The sequence below is a fragment of the Vanessa atalanta genome, chromosome 1, assembly GCF_905147765.1.
Source record: "Vanessa atalanta chromosome 1, ilVanAtal1.2, whole genome shotgun sequence".
Classification (NCBI taxonomy): Eukaryota; Metazoa; Arthropoda; class Insecta; order Lepidoptera; family Nymphalidae; genus Vanessa; species Vanessa atalanta.
The window spans coordinates 4037944-4058283 of NC_061871.1; the positions used below are offsets into that span (position 1 = coordinate 4037944).

Genomic DNA, 20340 nt, shown 5'->3' on the forward strand with positions numbered 1-20340 from the left:
CCTTGTAAAACTTATCATCCTATTATCAAAACCAATTTTTATATCTCAGAAATTATAAAATTACAAAAAGGGATAAAATAAAGATAAAATCAAATTCTATTGCTTACGATAGATATAGTAATTATAATGGGTTTTAGCTGTACTCTCGGGACATTACAGATACCGTGGTGATGGTATACTATTTGGACAGTACAAACATAAGAAATTTTAATACCTTTAGCTTTACATCTACATCTAGCTTTCACAGTTTGAACTAAATGACTCACAAGTCACAAAAATAAGTTAAGAAAAGGAAATACTTTCCTTCGCGCTCAAAGCCAAAAATCCCGGCCAAATAATCAAGACTGCTGAATTTTAACTACTCATTCACGTTCACGCACGAAAACCCGACAATCAAGAGAGCACCGGGCCATGAGCAGTTACAGGACGAGTGACCCACTTCCCTGCAAACTACCATGCCCAACACATTCAGCCTGAGTGTAAATTGGATTTTATTGGATCGTATTTTCATTATAATGGTTCCACACAAATGGAATGTCTATATAAATTCAATATATCTACTAAGTTTATTAGAACATTATTTTACTACCAAGTATTGAAAATCTGGTGAATCTTCATGGATAAAGAAGTTATGGTTGCTATTTTTGCCTCCCGCAAAAATAGGCTTAATTAAAACCCTATTAAGCGGTGTTCGAATTGCTATTCTTTACATTGGAATACCGGGGTAAACAGCTGGGGGTTAAAATGCATGCCGAAGACGATCACGGAGGGATTTTAGCAAGTGAGAATCTCATGACTCGGTTTCGCGGAGATGATTTTTGAACGCGTGTATAGGAAAAAATTTTTGATAAAATACCGAACTGTTTTTGTAAATCTAAATAAAAGGAAAAAGAGTTATCTTTTGAAATATCATTTTTATTATGAAATGTTGTTTAAAAATTAATCGTTATAAAACAATTAATACAATGGTTTAATTTTAGTTTAAAAGAAACACAACACAACACACTAGGTTTTATTTAGGCAATAAAATATTTGTGAATTTTTTAGATTATAAATTTTGTGCGCTTAATTTTTCAACATTAGTTGTGTGCATTTATTTCATTGAAACAAATATGTAATAGATTGTTTAAGGAATGTTGCAGAAGAAATAAATATAGAGGAGTATTCATAGGGTTTTGTGTCTCCTTTCCTAACTGATGATTTTCCCAATAATTGTGTGAATTTACCTTTTTTTTTTATTTATTTAATTTTACGTATAAAGTTGTTGTTTTAGTGGTTTTGAGTATAAAAATATTATGCTTTAACATACAGGTTCATTACCACTTGTTCCACAATTAAAACGTCATAGTATAAAGTTAGGAAGCTTCGAGTTAATAAGTTATTATATTTTTTATATTATGCTTTCAATAAATTGTTATTATCTAATTGTAAAATTGTTTATAAGTTGTTGTGATTCAATTGTTCATTAGGTATCCAAAACTCGAGAGCTGAATCACATGTTCCAACAGCTAAAATTCCATTTAGATACTGCAACTGAAAAATAAAAATAAGAATCCTTTGACATGACCAATTTCATACAGGAAGTTAAATTACAATATCATAATTAACGTTTAAATTCCCATTTATAGTAGCAGCAATTTATTAATTGTATTGAGGTATTTGAATTATTTATTTTGATCATCTATAGAGATGATGAAGATTGTTAGTGTGTAGTTTAGTTTTAAAACAAAACCAATTTACATAATAATTAAAAATAAATAGACACAATACCGACGATGCGCTGACAGTTTCAGACAGCAATTTTTAAATAGACTATTGACTTATATTGGGGACAAATCAAATGTGAGATAGAGAAAAACTAATGCCTTAAAGATAACCTTAGATCATTATGATTACAGAAAACAGATGCCAAAACAATATTCAACACCCAATCTCCGAAGATTGACTTAACAAAATCACGTTATTCAATATTCCGAACTGTGGCTAAAATCATCTATGCATCACCTCGTGATGCGACACCGAGGCTTTCAGCTCAGAAATCCTGAATTTAATGCTTTAATCTGATTAAAATCAGCTTCCAATAATTATTAGATGTGCCATTTCAATAATGTTTGGCAAGGGTTTTCCTTGAATGGACAGAAATGGGCCTGCTTAAGTAACAAATTTTTTTAGCAGCCAATTGAGTTTTAGTCTCCATGAATCACAGTTTAAGCGTACGAATAGTCATATCTAGGAGATTAATACTAAGGGTTAAAGTTACGAGTAGTCAAAGTATAATCCGCGCACTATGAATTTTGATGATTAAGGATTATTGTTTTATTATTTTTTTCTTTTTTTAGTAGGTTTTTGAATGCTTGGTATTGTTTGAACAGTTTCTATACGATTTGTTCCTAAAATTAATCATTTTATAAAAAGAGGGTAGGCCAGAAAAATATACATCGAATATTAAAACTATACAGATTATTATACTGATTAAAAAAAAACTGTGTAACTGGCTACCATGGTAAGAAATAAATAAATAATATTTATTTTTCAATAAGATTACTTTAAGCAAGTAAACAAATTAACATTCTGAATATATGTATAAGTTAATTATTTTACCTGTGTAACATCCACGGTGCTAGTTTGCATACTTTTATACTCTGTCGGCGGACTTGAATTGTACAAAAATTTAATTTCACCTCTATCTGAGCACGCAATCAAAGTCCCGTCACCCTGGTGGCAACCTGCTATTCTATTTGAAGGTTCGGTTATAGAGGCTTCTTGCCATAACTCATGTGTTCTAACATAGTTGTGGTTATTAGGATCAAAGAGATGAAGACATCCTTTCGAATCGCCAATATACATTGCATATGTATTCCAACTCAAGCTCACTGGGTATGCTTTCTCTGACGGCATTTTTATATCAGTTTTCAGTACTTTCCCAGCGACGCTGTCAAATATTGCTAATGTTTTGTCCTCGCTTACAGACGCAATTTGATTCTTATGAGTTGTTAAGGCCAAAATAGGACCCCTGTGTGGCTTGTATACATTAGTAGGATTGGGACCACATCGAATATCAAATGTCAATATTTTTTTAGAATATAAACCAGCCATCACATTATTTCCATATGCAACCACGGAAAGGGCAGACATACTACAACTGAAAGTATAATTTTCATTATAAAAGGGTACTTTAAATATTGAAAGCCCTTGGCAGGCTCTTAAACTAAATAGAAAATTAGGCGACGGCGTTTACCGTGTGTATTTAAGTTGCAGTATTTTCTTAAAATGTCAAAGTCGATTTTAATATTATTGCTACGGGTTAATTAGGTTTCACTGAGGTGCATTATTTAGTTATAGTTATACCCAACATGTTTCGGGAAGATTATGGATCCCGCCAACATAAAATGGACGGCATAATCACGTCGGTGATGTTACGTAAATATAACCCGAATAAATTAAGAACACTAATTTAATTGTATACTATTCTTTGTTGAAATTTTAGCATACAAACATTAAATTGTATTAAATATTTATCTGTCTATAATTTATTATCACTTAGTTATCACATCAATAAAACACTTATATTAAAGTGTACCATTAATATATTATATAGACATTAATAAAATTTAACAAAAATAAAATAATAAAATTATTAAAACAGATAATGTGATTTGGTTTATGTAATAAATGATAAACTACTCTTACTACTTCACTAGTGTAAGAATAATAAATTCATTATTAATACAGTTATACATATATATATTTATATAAAATGTATTAGAAATATGCAATGAAGCAAAAATCAAAAGAAATAAAAACACTTGGAAAATGGCACCCCTTGCCATTTTTGGAAAATTTATAAAATTAAATAAATGGTAAACTCACTTGAATGTTTCTATGCACTCAAAGCCACAATTAATATCCCATGCTTTGACAGTGTTGTCCCAGGATGCAGAATACACAGTGTTAGCTGAATCAACATCTACCGTGGCTAAGTCCCACACCCAACCAGCATGAGCATCATGTCTAATTTTTGTTGGTTTGAGATCTGTTAACACTGTATCAATATTGTCATCTATTTGTATATCTAATACATTCCAAAGAGCTAAACATCTGTCTCTACCACCAGAAATGCATGTTTGACCTTTCTGGAAATATTTGATACATTAATCAACAAAAACACTGAAACATTTATATGGTATTCATTTACTTTAATATTGATATCATGATGTATGTATGCCTATGGTCTAGCTGGTTGAATCATACAAATTATTAGTTTATAGAACTTTTTTTATCTTTACATCATAGTCTTACTTACATTCACCAAAATAACTGCATCAACAGATGCATAATGAACATCTTTTATGACAAGGTGTTTTGTTGTTTTATCCACATTGCACCATTTATTTCTCTCAGATTCCATTTCAATGCACATATCAGTCCAGTCAACATCATCTTCTTTCCAGCTGTCCAAATTAGATAAAGGAGGAAAACATCCCCTCATCTTACAACTAGCTCTATACTTCCAAAGACTTATATCGTCTAAAATGTCATTAAATCTCTGACATACTTTGCTCAAATTATTTTTTATAAAATTTGCATCTAAATATGAGCATATTTTTAATATAATCTGTAAATATATGATGACTTTTTAAAAGTAATAAAGATTTTTTACAAACAAGTTGGTATAATTACTTATTTCCAGTGTTACCTCCAGTGGCATATTTTGTAGACAAGGCTCAGCTGCATTATACACATCATCAAGCTTTATACATGGAGAGATACATTCATTTTCAATATCAACTAATTGTTCTTTTACAGATTGTAGTACATCACACATTTTGTTAAGTGATTTTAAAGGTCACAATGGCCAATACGTAAAATTACTGTTTGAGATCTTGTATGAGTAATATGTCCATTAATAGTCCTGCAAGTAACCCCATATGGTAAATCTATGTCACACACTTATATCTCAAGGGTGAATTAAGAACAAGACCATAATACGACATTTAAATGAAAGAAAAAATTGCTAAACAGAAAGCTAAGATCAGAGATACATTAGATTAGTATATTAATTCTTAGGTAAAACAAAGAAAAATAATTATTTCGTTTATTTTTAATAAGTTTACCGTTATCGTTACATAAGAATATGTCACGGGTACATAATTAATTAGATTTCTAAATTAAAATTAAACAATGGTAATGAGATATTAAAGATATTTTTTATGAGTTTAAAATAAACATACTTACTAAATAAATAATACACAATATTTGTCAACAAAGAGAAGTGGAAATAGCAAATTGTTTGACAGTGACATAGATATTGTCAATAATAAGTTGGCAGTTGATATTTGATCGTGATATTTTTGTTCTTATAACACTAACCAACACACAAAAAAAACACGCTTCACTTACATTTTAAACATAATACTAAAATTTAAAGAAAAAATATTCTAAAAATACTGCCCTATAAAATTAAAAAAAAAAGAAATGCAAAAAGAAAGAGAGTGATAGAGTGAGACACTATACCTCAAAAATATGTGTAACTTATACTTGTACACTAGAAGCTTATTATAATATTGTGGATATGTTAAACATTAACTAAATGTATAATATAATATATTTAAGTGTGAGTGAAATATTTTAAGTATTTATATTCGTCAATTATCAATTTCAAAACGAAACCAGGCTTGAAGGACTCTCTCCAAGGCCCTAAATAAAAATTAAATATCATAAAAAATGGCTGAAATGTTGTCTAACTGTCAAAATCAGTGAAATCTCTTTTATTTTCGCAATGACCTGTAATTCGTGAGTTGTGATTTGTAAAGAATAATGTTTGAATGTTTATTTCGATGAATTAAAATAAAATTTCACTATGAACGGGTTAAGTTTCAGTGAACTCTGTTGCCTGTTTTGTTGTCCGCCATGCCCAGGGAAAATCGCGGCTAAGTTAGCATTCCTGCCTCCTGAACCCACGTATGCATTCACACCCGATGAGACTGGATCCAAATTCTCGTTAACTCTTACTGAGCGTGCGGAATGGCAATATTCAGAACGTGAAAAAGAAAATATCGAAGGGTTTTATTCGAGAACTTCAAGAGGCAATAGAATAGCTTGTCTCTTTGTTCGATGTAGCCCTAATGCTCGGTTCACAATATTGTTCTCGCATGGAAACGCTGTAGATCTGGGACAGATGAGTAGCTTTTATTTAGGTTTAGGTACTAGAATAAATTGTAACATATTCAGTTATGACTATTCTGGTTATGGTGTGAGTGGTGGAAAGCCCTCCGAAAAAAATTTGTATGCTGATATTGATGCTGCATGGCAGGCTCTACGGACTCGATATGGAATCAGCCCAGAGAATATAATACTGTACGGGCAAAGTATTGGTACAGTGCCTACAGTAGACCTTGCAGCCCGTTATGAAGTTGGGGCAGTTGTCCTTCATTCACCTCTGATGTCTGGCATGCGTGTAGCCTTCCCTAATACTAAGAGGACTTGGTTTTTTGATGCATTTCCAAGGTAAGTTTAAATAACAATGCTCACTTTACCATAATAGTGTAATTCACATTCATAAGATATTACATGTATTAAATTTTTTTGATTACTGCTTGGATTTTTGTATTATTACAAAGACATAAAATATATTTGTATTTATAGAAATTAAATTTGTTGTTATCATTATAAAAAAGTTTTTTTTTTCATAAAATTTGTCTGCATTGTCAACAAAGTCTTATTTACAAACTTTATTGTTGAAAAAGTGCACTGTGATCAATTAATTTATATTTAATAATGAGTATTTATAATGGTTTTTGTATTTTTTAATCTTTGAAGGTACTAAGCTAAAAATAAAAAGTATATGATTTAGTTATTATCTACTCATTGATCTTGTTTTTGTAACAAGGCATATGATTCTTAAATTTTTATTGTATATAATTTATCATTATTGTATTCTTCAATTGTCTGTCCTATTTACTATTCATTATTATTGTGGCCTGCTGCTTAAAGGGCTTAATAATTAACCCTTATTCTTGATAATCAGAAAATAAAGAATTAATTTATGTTTGGTGTTTCCTAGCTTTTTGTGTGATATTGTTGGTACTGGTTAAGATTATAGTTAGCACAACTAAATTTATTATTGTTTAAACAATTTGACAAATGGTTGTTTTCCATTTTGTTCGAAAAAATACTTGGGCACTTATTACCAGACCACACAATTATATTAAGAAAAGTGCATACCATAGTTCAAACAATACATAAAGACGAAGATTTTAACAATGTAATGATTGATGTCTCCTTTGCTTCATGTTCAATTTTATGGTTTCTCTAGTATTCAATATACTGTATACCACATAATCCTATAATTAATGGAAAATACAATTGGTAAAGAGATAAATAAGTACAAATACAATATATTTAACAACATGATTTGCCTTGCTCTTGAAATTTTGTTTAGTTTGATAACAACTGTGTTTTAAATTTCTCGATCAAACCAAAAAAATAAAGCAGACAAAACAATTATGAAGTCTGACTTTGGTTAACCTCTTATCACTTCAAGGTTATTAATAATTCTTATCTGTAAATTCTTCATAATTAATGAATAATTATACATTTGGTTTTATTTATTTATTATTTTAATTAACATACAACAGCTGTAACTGTTCAAATTACATAACTTTACTGGTATATTTTTTTAAGTTACAAAAACTTGCTACATAAAAATATCATAAATGTGATTATAACAATAATTGCATTGCTTTTTTAATGCCTTAAATATGTCTACTGGACTCAAACCATCATTTTCTAAAAATAAAACTAGTTTATTTTTAAAATAAGATTACTGTTTTGGCATATGATTTATTGTTGCTATTAATTTTTGATGTTCATATAACAATGTACAGATTTTGTTTAGAATTTATGTGTTTTTTTCGTTTCAGTATTGATAAAATCCCCAAAGTGACCTCGCCGGTTCTTGTTATTCATGGAACTGAAGATGAGGTGATAGACTTCTCTCATGGACTCGCCATATATGAACGATGCCCACGCGCCGTAGAGCCATTATGGGTAGAGGTAAGTGTTATTTATAATACTTGTTTTGATTTGGTTGCTAAACAGAATAGGCCAAAAATGGTATACGGTCTGTGGCATCTGATATTGTTATACATGATTACTGGTGAAAATTTTGACTAAAATACTAAATTTTAGCCTAAAATATGCTTGCTGTATTGATAAGTTATGACATTTTTTTGACATCAATTGGTTGATGCTAGACACGAAAATCATTATTTTCTGACGAGAAAAATAAATCTTAACTAGATTTGTAGAAGTAGTAGCAATAGATGAACTTTATTGCGAGAAAAGGCTTGTGAAGCTCAGAAATAATAGATTATTAAAATCGTTCTTTGTTTAAATTACGTATACATATCTTCGTTATTAGAGACTTAAATTAAATGTTTGGAATTTAATTTAAGTCTTTAAATATGCCCATGCATAAATTTACATTGATTTTCCCTTAAAAGATTTGATACAATTAGAATCAAACCGTTTTACTTGTGTAAATATTTAGCTGCTTGTCCCGATTGCGTATTGGTATAATAAAGATTTTTATTCCAAGATTTTTCTAACCAATGAGATATAAACATTCGCCAACCGATCTATTTGCCTGTACTGTTCTAATGCATCGTATAATACGCACATAAATTTTTCGTGCGTTTATTTAAATAACTTGTAATATTTTTATTTACTACATGTTCTAATTTCAAATTGTGAAACATTTAAATGAAAACGTTATTTATTTTGACAAGGATTCTTTTTCTCCTTTTTATAAACATTTAATAGCCCCAAATATACATCGTCACTAAATTAAAATACTTAATCAAATCAATTCCGACTCACTTGACATTGTTTCAATATTAATTTCCGTTCACCCGTATTCATTTAAAACGAAATTCTTATGCGTGAGTGCAACTATGCATTAAATATATTCTTTAGAAATTTCCTTCTTGTTATATAATATTCGTAGTAGTTTCTAGTACTTTTTTTGAATTACGTATCTGTTTTCGCAGGGTGCTGGACATAATGACGTGGAGCTCTTTAACCAATACTTAGAAAGACTGAAACGTTTCGTCTCAGTCGAATTGCTCAACTGACAAAGACTGCCGGCCACGGGCCAGACGACTCAAGGTAATAAATAGCTATTCTTTTTTCTAAATATATAATCATACACATGTATCGTGAAAAAGTAAGCAACCATTAGAAATATTTGTTTTAATTGTATGTTTCCATCAAGTTATTACAGTGCTAGGTCAAAAGCCACGTCAAAATGTCACTAGTCGTTCTAGACAGTACAAAATACCCAATGGTATGAAATTGATTTTGGTATTTCACGTGGACAACGATCGACCATTGAAAATAGACTATTATTTATTTATATGTGGTGGATCTGTTAGATTTAAACGATTTAAAGTTTCATACAAAATACTAGTCCATATATTATATTTGTTTTCCTGTAAATTGTAAATTATATGTAAAATTGTCAAAAGATATAATTATCGAATGCATTTTGTACTCTTCCGCATCTCTAAATTTATATGTATTTGTTTAGTTTATTCTTATGTACATATTTGATTTTGGTTTTTGCAACTGCTTGCGATTCTTCAGGAAGCCACCAACTTTATTTACCATTTAATTCTCACCGAACTGCAACATAAGGTAATGACAAAAATCAAATAATTCAACTAATAATAGCCCAAACGTATTTAGGCTATAATATATTTAACAAAGATAAAATATTATTGGGATATATAAAAATCGAGACTAAATATTGTAAGATTATCTCATCAAATCATAATAGTGGAATTATTTCATTTTTATTTGAAGTTAACAACCCTTACAACAAATCACAACCTACTTCCTATTAAGCTTGAATTCGTTAAAATATATTAACACTATTTCATAGTCAATACAAAATAAGGGACAATTTATTTGACTAAACGTAGGGTTTTAAATAATATATATTGACATATTTTTATTCAACTTATGTTACATGTGTTCAAATAAGTCGATTAACGTCGAAAGGCACTCATGCACTAACCAATAACTGATACTTGAATATTAACGTTCTGACTTAATTCGTTATAATATATATTTTAGCCCGTGTTTTATACGGACTGACGTTACGTTTCCTACGTTACGTTAACAATTACTACCGTCACGACAAATTTATAGTATAATCGAACATGATGTAGAGCTTTCCTAGACAAATATGTTGTAATAAACAGTATAATGGATACCATTAATAGCTCTTAGAAGATTTAAAATGATCTTTAATATTTTATGATTAAGATATAATTTTCTTCCTAGTAGTAGATATTAGGCTTTTCATATTTATTAATTATTTAGTTTAATATGTTTCAATTGCTATGATTTTGTGCACAACATTTCATGTACGTAAACAGTGACGGTAATTAATTACAAAAGGAAAATATTCATGTGCGCCTCAAAGTGCCTTTCTAGTGAGTCATTATTTTTTAAACACTGTGAATCCTCAAAATTACATATGTAAACCCTAACACTCCAAGATATAGTCTAATTGTATAGAAAAACTAAATAATATAGAATAAACCAATTTTTGGGAACTTTTTCGTATGTCACTTTATAATGAATTGTAAACCAAAATTGTTGTGTAATTAATATGTTACATTCCGTTCTCTTTTACTTTTAACCTTATTGATGATTCAGCTGCTAAGAATTATAAATTATGAAATAAATAATAAATTTAAAAATATACTTTAGATCACTTACCTTTAGCCATGACAACTACACATTGTTGTATTACCATATTCGTGAATATAATTTGCATTTTATATGTGATCAGACTATATATAGAGTTCCATATCAGTAAATTATTTAACTGATTTTGTTACTTTTACAGTTTCAAAACTAATATTAGAAAATTATTTATAATATAATAGTAAGAAGCTATATCGTATTTCATATAAGTACTATTTAAACTTTTAGCTGTATTCCATTATTTGCCCTGTAACAATGTTATGTAAGGATGATGAATAAAACACTGCTACTAGCGAACATGAACTTTGATTCTTATTTAACATATACAGAATTTTTAAACCCAGCGTAGCCGTTTCAAATGCACAAATTTTGTTATACTTATTATGTTCTAGCTAAACTGGTTTAAACAAAGTATATCAAACAAAAATCTGTTTTAAAATATTTGTAAATATTTAAAAACTTTATTTAAAAATCACAAAACATCAATGGAACATTCTGGTGAAATTAAGGGCAGCAGAAAAAATGTAATGTGTGTTTATTTGACAGAAGAATGATAAAATAACCTGTACCGCACATCTAAGACAATATAAATGGGGTATTATACCCATTAAAAAAAGTGTCTTATTTCGACTCTATAGTGCCAATAAACAAACAAAAAAATAAAACATTTTTATTCAATTGATACAAATAAATTCTTATTAAATTTTACATTTTAAAATTTCGCGGGTAGTTCGACGAAAACGCTGGACACAGTGGAAGTAGGATATTGACATTTAAATAAACATTGCATCATAAAATACCAATAATAATTGATATTGGTTATTTGTAATAAATACCGATGGTGCAAAATCCATCATTTTGATGGGAAGCATTAAGATAAGGACTGTTTTACTATGAGTTTGAGTTTTGTATTTTCGCTTGGCGTATTATTGCGAAGGGTGCCAAGAATATGCATTGCATGCATGCAAGTTGAAAAGGCATAGTAGTTTATCTGTCTCTATCTACATATGTGGTGCAATGCCTTCACCACACCCGATAGCACACTTGCCCCAACACAGCACATTTTATAATTTGATCAATGAAATCACGAATGACATTCTAATCATTATGAATGCATTGGGTTTTGCTGACTTGAGCTGATCGAGCCCATCCGCATAAAAGTTAATTTTGTCGTGAAGTACTTCGACTTACTTTTTTCGTTTTTTATTATAATATTTCAAATAAATATACTTCACTCAGGTATTACCAATTTGGTATTAATCTCGTTAGTCTAGTGGCTATATATAAGGCTACACATCCTAAGGAGGGTTAAAACCCTAGATCGATCCGATAAAAAGTTATTGGGTTGTTTTACCGAGCAATATTCAATAAAACAGCATGGAGTCTAAAATTTTGATGTGTGTTCACTAACGTGCTCTTAAAGCACGTAAAGCAGTTGGTCCTGCGCCTGAACTCTTTCCGGTCGCGTTGGATTTGCCGTCCCATGGGATTATGAGAGTGAGGACATAGAGAGTGCACTTGTGTTTGCACACACACTTGTGCACTATAATATTTCCGGCGTAGGTGGCTGGTCTCCTTTGAGATTGAGCCTGAAATCGGTCAGGACGACATCGTCATTCACCACCCGTACTGAGATAGTACTCAATATACTCCACACATCTGTTAACTTTCTCCATAATACAATCTTTTTAAGCAGGAATCAGAAACTAAACAATATAACACACCTGGGAAAAAACCGTTAGTATGCGCCTGAAGTGCCTGTTAATCGTAGCTTATCAATTCTTGTGCTAAAAATAGTATGTTTTTTTAAACTTTTTAAAAATATTTCTTTTATACCATTTACTCCGGATAATTCTTAATTTAATATCTTATCCACTTTTCAGTGGATAAGATATTGTGTGTCTATATAAAAGCATCACTATTCTGTATGGGTCAAAATGAAATTCTGAAACATTAATAAGTGTAAACAGAAGCGGAAAAGTGCGCATGTGTGTAGCTTTGATTTTCGCGATCATGTATTTTTAAAATCAAGTGGGTTCAGTTTTAGTTGCAGTGTCCGTAAAAGATTTTCTTTATATATTACCTATAACATTCATTCAATTTACGTTTTAGGAGAAGATCAAAACCCTGCATCCACACTCAGTTCCGGAACCTCGAGTTCGGCGACAGAGAGACTCCTCTAGCTAGCGGGGGCCGGGCCCTGTCGGGCCGGCCCCGAAAAGAATGTTATCAGTCTGGATGGTTCCGCGAGCCCGCGCAACCTCGACAAGAGTGCCGACAATGACGAAGCGCGGAGTCCTCGTACCGTTGCACACAACATTAGCATCAACGTGACCGACGCCGACTCTCCAGCCGGCGTTCGCCGCCGTATTCACCTGCGGTCGCTCAGCGATGTAACGCCCGCTGCACGCTCGCCCGCCGCCCGAGCGCGCTCTCACTCGGAGCGGCCACGTCCCTCTCCGGCGCCCTCCGTGGCTCCTTCTGCTACGCCTTCACCGGCACCGTCACCGCGCCGCCCGCCTGCAGCAACGAGTGCGGCTCCCTCACCACTCGCTCCTCACGCATTACTGCCGCGTGCAGTTCGCAGCGAACGTTCCTCGCCCGATGCATCGTTACATGCGCTCGTCGACGAAACGCGCGGGCGGCCCGAAGCCGATCCGTGGCGCAAGATGAGCGACATGGATCTCGGTCGCGCCGGCCGAAACGTCGCGCGCGCCTCGCTCGATGCTCCGCACGCACTCGACCCCTGGGTGAGAAAACCGACGAGAAGGGCCGCCTCGCGAGACGAAGTGAGCGCCGGATCGGAGACGAGACCGCGGCGGGGAAAACTCGAACGCGCGGCTGGAGTGATCTGCGACTCGTGCGGCAACTCGAGCTGTGAGTGCTGGCGCGGGGCCGGCGCGAGCGCGGGCGCGGGCGCGTTGAGCGCGTGCACGTGCTCGCCGCGCCCGTCGCCTGCGCGCCTGTCTCCGCGGCCTCCGCTACGCGCGCACTCGCACGACGAGGGCCGCCCGCGCCGCCTGTACAAGTCAACTTCGCAGCGCCTCATCTGCTCGACGACAGAGAGCGAGACGCCGGACCCGCTGCTCGAGACCACGTGCTGAGGAGTCTCTCTAGTGTGACGTATGCGTGTTATCTTTTCGATGTACGAGTATTATTAGTGCGAATTTTTATATCCCGCTAGATTTAAGATTTCAAAATTGTAATTGTATCATATTCTATTATTACATAGTGTTTTGGTATGTTATGGTATGATTATATCTATGTTTTTATGATATTGTAATTATCTTTAAATATGAGAGGTTGTGCGCAAATTATATGAGTGCCGAATGTGTATCGATGATTGCATTTTAATTATTATCATACAAAATTATATAGATTAACTTAGTATCGATAAATACTTAAAACGATTGTATGTATTATGTGAAAACGATATCTTACTAGTTCCTATGTTTATACATTACTCCCTCAATGATGTTAGTCCAGGACAATTAATTCACGTAAAAATTAAATTATGTAATTGTAATTAAGTAAATTCATATACTTTACACTAATTTACATTGAAGTGTTATTTAATATTGACGATAGTATATACATATACAAATACCATTTATTATCATTGTAACTTTACTAAAACGACAATTGTTTAAAAAATCGTTTTTAATATAATCACCCCAGACGAGCAGAAAATTAATTACTTTGATAATATATAACTATAAAATATCTTTTCCTTTGAACATAATAATAGAATATAAAAGGTCGATAGTAAATATTTATTGGTTCCGTCATGTGTGTGTGGTCCTTTGTTTAGTGTATAGTTACATTTTTAAGTATTTTAATAATAAATGGAATATATGTAAAAATTAACGCACTTGTTACTGAACCCACTGGCGAGAACCTATAAATTTTCCGCATTTTAAATTATAAATACCGCTAGATTGAATCATTTGTTCATAGATTTTATTTGTACACATAAAATTAGAAACCTCACTTTAAAATCAACAGTACAATTTAAATGAATGTGACTAATAATGATTATATGATCCGATAATGCATTGATTATTAAGTAAATTTATTTTCTCAACAACCCTTTGAAATACTGTTAGTTACATTCAATGTTAAATTCTATGTCACCACCAGGTATGTAATAATAAATCCATTTATAATCTATTGCAACTCAATTTGTACAATACAAACTATTATAACCGAAATAACATTTAAATTATATAAATGTGAATTTTCAATAAGAAAAATAAATTTTAATACTAACTTGAAAATTGGTTTTATGTACAAATTGGCTTGAAATGGACTTGATATAGGAACTTGATTGACGACAATATACCCAGGTTTGCTAATTGTAAAAACAATATAACACAATATGGTGCTTGGAAGTACGAATAATAGAATTTTCGATTTAACATTCCAGATATTCTTAAAAATCATGAAATGGCAAAAAAAGGTTATTACCACACAGTATAACCAAGTCAAGCCTTCCTACAGACTCATAATTGGGCTTCCTTGGTTTTTATGTATATCTACCAATCTTTGAAATAATTACAAATAATGTCACAATTTTAATGAAGTAAGCAAGTTCTGTTATCTCGCGCAGTAAATAATTTTTCATAAACTTAAAGCAAAAGTAAATGATAAGTTTCATAGGGTTAATTAGGAAGAATCTGAGACTACATTTTTAACTTACTTTAATGGAGCTGTGCGAAAATAAATTAAAATTTAAGTTTTATTTTTATCTTAAACAGACAATAAATAAAGATAACAACAGCGACAGTAGTTCTCATATGATCTTCTAATCAGCATTTTTAGTCTATTTAATTAAAAACCGTGGCATGCTTAGAACAGATTCTTCTAATATATTTATAAGTTTTTATACATCGGTAATTTAAAATCAATATCTATTGTTTATATTTATTTTGTTTAGATAATCAGAAATATATTATATCTGTAGTACATATCATACCAAACATCTTTTATTTACAAACCATTTATTAAATAAACACATTTCTTTATAAGAGATAAAAGCAAATAAGTGTTAATAAAATGTAACCACCTATGTCAATCGGAGGCTATGAAAAATACAATTTCAGCATATTTATTATTTTTTATAAGGCCTGAAGTTTTATATAAATATTATTTGTTATTTGATATAATATTCTATTTTCTAATAAAATAATTACTTCCAGCGAACAGTATTTTGAGACATGCGGCTTAGAAAAATATATTTATAGCTGATATGGTTATTAAGCAGCCATGACTTAAAAGAACAAAATTATAATGAAAAGAAAAAACAATTTATTGTAAAATATTGTGAGTACTACAAATTAAATAAAATTTCCTTAATTTATAGTTAAAGGTGAAGGTGAGGTGACAGTCAGATATTTATATCTATATCTACTGCCAGATATTATAATTAAAAGTTATAAGAAAACAGGAATGGATTAACATTTGACTAAATAAACTGTTCTAAGATAATTAATTACAAATAATCTATTGTTGGACAAATAAAATTTTAAGAACTGCTATTTCTTCTATTAAAATTAATGTCTATGTTGATGCTGATTCTGTGTTTCACAAGTTAAGTTTTTTTTAAATATTTTGGCAGGACTGAAAAAAATGGTTTGGCTTAAACTAGAGACATAAAAAGTGAATATATATATGATATAAATGTTTAATTATCTCACTGAGGTTGCCTGCAGACATCAGTGCAGTACAGTTTTTTTATTTTTTTTTAGTCCTATTAAAATTACTCTATTGCTTACAACAAAATCAGCAGAACAAAACTGCAATCTCAAAAAAAATCACTATATATACAATTTAATTTACTTCTACTTAAGATTGTCTCAAATTAACAAAACATTATGTTAAGTTATTCCTTATAATTAGAATTCAAAATTATAAAAAAAACATATATTGTAACTATTTTCGAATGGATGTTTTCAAAAGATAAAAAATCAAATATTAGTTTAGCTCAGTGTTAAATTATAATTAGTATTGTCACACAGAATTTTTATAAGAAATTTTTCTTTTTTTCTGAATATCTATAGATGTTTCAAATACCAACCTCAATATTATTTTAATTAAACCATAAAAATCTTATAGTGGCAATTATCAAAGGTCAAGCTTATATAAATTCAATGAATAAGACTTTACATAACATGATAAATAATATCCATTATGACAATCATTAAGTATCTGAGTAATCACAACATCAAATTCAGTTACATAAATGCCAATTTAAAATCATTGGGTCTGTATTATTTCAAATGCATACCATAATTGTTTAATTAACGTTTTATAATCCTAAATAATTTGTTATTCAATTGTAAGATTTGTAAACTAAATAAAATACTCTACTAATAAGTTATATATTTAAAAAAACTATTTGTTAAATCAAAATCAATCATATTCTATGTTTTGGTGGCAAAAGATGCTTTTGTCATACATGGTTTTCTATAAATCTTGATCTAAAAACAAATTAACAATATGTAATATAACGATTTTAATAAATTTAAGTGCACATATTTTAACTTTTTTTAATGCTTTTCGATTTAATAAAATTTGCTACCATATTAGCAACACACTCAGATGACTTTAGTACAAAGGCATGGTCTATGTTGTGTGTCTCTGTCATTTGGATGTGGGGTTGGTACTTTTTTATATCCTCCATATATTCTAATGGTGCCCAGTTATCTTGATGTCCATAAATTACATTGGTCATATGTTTAACTTTGTTCAAGCCATCTCTGTTCAGTGTTGTAACTGTGTCCATTTCATCAAAAGCCATTAAAAAAACCTTTTCAATCACATTATGGTCAACTAATTGCATGATTGTATCAGAATAACATGATGGCATAGAGGTAACCATTAAATATAAATAAACAATAAAACGGAAAACAAAAGTTGGAAGTACATATAACAGTTTACATAAAAACAAAATAAACCAATCAAATTTTCTAAAAACATTATTGACAAATATACCATTTCTTGATTCAGCCATTCTTTGCAAAGTAGGAAACAACAAATTAACGGATAAAACTCTTTCCATTAATTTCTCATTTTTCTGTAATAATTCAATAATCATCCAGGCACCAATAGAATGTCCAACAAGATGTATCTTACTGGTTTGATTTACATGATTTTCTATAAAATCCAATTTGTGTTGAAGTTGGCCTTCCAAGTTAAATAGAGCCAAATCATTTTTTGATACAATTGATGTGTTATGAGAATTGCCTTCGTGACCTGCATGACCTGAAAAAAAAACAATAAAAAATATTTCTAGAATTTGCAAAATGAAAATTACTTTTAGAAAATATTTGCACATATATATACACATTATATTCACACTGTTACTATAACACTAAGTAATAAAAGAAGTACTTACCTAATACACAAACAGGTAGCCGTAAATTTCTGTACAATTCTGAACCAAAATCTATGTAAAAATCAGACACTCCTGGATTTCCGGTTATACAAATAACTACCTCTTGTCCATTGTCACTAAAGGGATTACCCCAAGTTAGTATATTTGATTGAACATTGTTGAGAGTCTTACTTACTCTGTTCATATTAATTTTTGATGAAACTTGTTTCATTTTTAACTATAATAAATTAACTTTTATATATTAAGAGTATAACCAATATTATATGTTTTATCAAGCCTGGTAGTTGCTCGGCACAATTCAATACTGTAACTATTTTAAATTATGAATAGATAGTACTATCTGTTAGTAAAGGTCATTAGAAAAATATTGACAACATAAACCGTAACTAATCACTTACATATGAGATTATAATGTCAAACTAAGTATAACAAATTACTTACAATTTTATTTGCTTACAAATAAATGCACAAGACAGGCTGGGGCATTGGATTGTCGATACTTTAGATGGTTTTGAAGTAAAAAAACGAAACTAATCCTTTATTATATTCCATTCTGCATAACACTTATTGTAATGAACTGCTGAGATTCATTGGTATTCACTTTTTATGATACGAGACTTCATACGTAATTATAAAATATAAAATATTGAATGATTGAAAACCGTCATGGAAAATCGTTATATTAGAAACTTTGATTGTTTATATGTTTAGATAGACTGTCAAAGCTGAGAACAAATCGAAAAAATAATGTCCAAAAATTGGAAACAACGTGTGACAGGTGTGTGTATACAAACTAGTAAAGTCAATTAATTTGAATTAGTGTTGCATATCGATAGTCCACTATCGATAGACTTTCGATAGAAGGTATAAGCGATACTATCGAGACTATCGATAGTATTGTCACGTGTCAATACTATCGATACTATCGATAGTTTCCCATGAGCAATACTATTGATACTATCGATAGTTTTGCAAAAACCATGACTTTTAACCTAAACTATCGATAGTATCGATAGTTTTGTGCTATCGATAGCCAGTAATTTCCGATAGTATTGCTTTCTCAAGATAAGTAATTTAGTAGGCCAACTATAGTGTATATTTAAATAAATGAAATTAAATTTACCACAACATTTGTTTTTAGAATAAAGACATTTTGTGCGGAATAAGGAATAATGAAAAATTTTAATGTGAAAAATGTTGTCAACATTTTTTTTGTTTGATTCATGAATAAACATTATAAATAATCATAACATTAAAAAAACTTTTATTAGGTTGGTGGCATTATAATGAAACTTTTTTGTAGTAATCTTGAGTCTAGCGATTAGAATACATTACGAATACATTACTTACATTAAAAAACCAATACTATCAAAAAATCGCTGGGTATCGATAGTCCAAAACTATCGATACTATCGATAGTAGCAATAGTATTGCTACTAACAATAGTATTGCTTAGCGATACTATCGATAGTATTGCCACTATCGATAGTATTGCTAACGGAGAGCTATCGATACTATCGATAGTACTATCGATATCCTGAATAGTTTTCGAGGTCAACTATCGATAGTCAAACTATCGATAGTTCTGCAACGCTGATTTGAATGACGTTTAGCGAGTGTCAAGCGTGACTCTCGCAACCAAGATAATAAAGTTGGCTCGTTCGTATTTGGTAGTCCTCCACTATTGAGAGACACTTGATTTCATCTTTGAATATTTAAGGTGTAAGCAATAGTATCGATAGTATTGCTGCCCATGAGCAATACTATTATTAATAGCGATATTATTGATAGTATTGCAAAAATAATTTGTTTTAACCAAAACCTATCGATACTATGGATAGTTTCGATGGTTTTTTACTAGCGTTGGTCAGTAATTTTTCAATAGTAGTACTTTTCTAAACATAAGTAATTTAGTTTAACGAGAAAAAGACAATATCCATGTAAAAGTAAAAGAAATAAAACTAATTTAACAAAACTAAAATAATAAAAAATGATTTCTTCGGTATATAAAAATTATTAAAATATACATCACTTAAAAAAATAATAATAATAATAAGCCCCCCGAAAACCAACCACACGTCCTGATTGACCATCTAATCACGTGGGGGGCGGACACACGATAATTAAATTACTGGCGTGGCAAACGTGGCAATGGTAACCCATTTAGT

General features: G+C 30.9%; 3 protein-coding genes across 6 annotated transcripts; 1 reads left to right on the forward strand and 2 right to left on the reverse strand.

Annotated features, from left to right (window-relative positions):
* Positions 1 to 895: 895 nt before the first annotated feature.
* LOC125066916 (F-box/WD repeat-containing protein 9-like) lies at positions 896 to 5296 on the reverse strand. 3 transcript variants are annotated; one of them, XM_047675253.1, is made up of 6 exons: positions 5236 to 5296; positions 4697 to 4912; positions 4304 to 4615; positions 3871 to 4133; positions 2602 to 3142; positions 896 to 1533 (listed from the first exon to the last, which is right to left on the reverse strand). In XM_047675253.1, exons 2-6 carry the CDS (start codon positions 4823 to 4825, stop codon positions 1438 to 1440), a joined length of 1341 nt encoding a protein of 446 aa, XP_047531209.1. In that variant the 5' UTR covers positions 4826 to 4912; positions 5236 to 5296; the 3' UTR covers positions 896 to 1437. The 3 variants fall into 3 exon arrangements, with proteins under 3 accessions (XP_047531209.1, XP_047531217.1, XP_047531201.1); XM_047675261.1 differs by having other exon boundaries at positions 5232 to 5249; XM_047675245.1 differs by lacking the exon at positions 5236 to 5296 and adding an exon at positions 5115 to 5133.
* A 330-nt stretch (positions 5297 to 5626) lies between these two features.
* Positions 5627 to 13025, forward strand: LOC125076840 (alpha/beta hydrolase domain-containing protein 17B). The gene is made up of 5 exons (XM_047688587.1): positions 5627 to 5793; positions 5875 to 6507; positions 7923 to 8055; positions 9051 to 9168; positions 12889 to 13025. Exons 1-4 carry the CDS (start codon positions 5780 to 5782, stop codon positions 9132 to 9134), a joined length of 864 nt encoding a protein of 287 aa, XP_047544543.1. The 5' UTR covers positions 5627 to 5779; the 3' UTR covers positions 9135 to 9168; positions 12889 to 13025.
* Positions 13026 to 16533: 3508 nt separating this feature from the next.
* On the reverse strand, positions 16534 to 18961 carry LOC125075579 (lipid droplet-associated hydrolase). Of its 2 annotated transcripts, XM_047688319.1 has the most exons (3): positions 18614 to 18961; positions 18173 to 18389; positions 16534 to 18039 (listed from the first exon to the last, which is right to left on the reverse strand). In XM_047688319.1, exons 2-3 carry the CDS (start codon positions 18381 to 18383, stop codon positions 17315 to 17317), a joined length of 936 nt encoding a protein of 311 aa, XP_047544275.1. In that variant the 5' UTR covers positions 18384 to 18389; positions 18614 to 18961; the 3' UTR covers positions 16534 to 17314. The 2 variants fall into 2 exon arrangements, with proteins under 2 accessions (XP_047544275.1, XP_047543445.1); XM_047687489.1 differs by having other exon boundaries at positions 18173 to 18961.
* Between the last annotated feature and the right edge of the window lie 1379 nt (positions 18962 to 20340).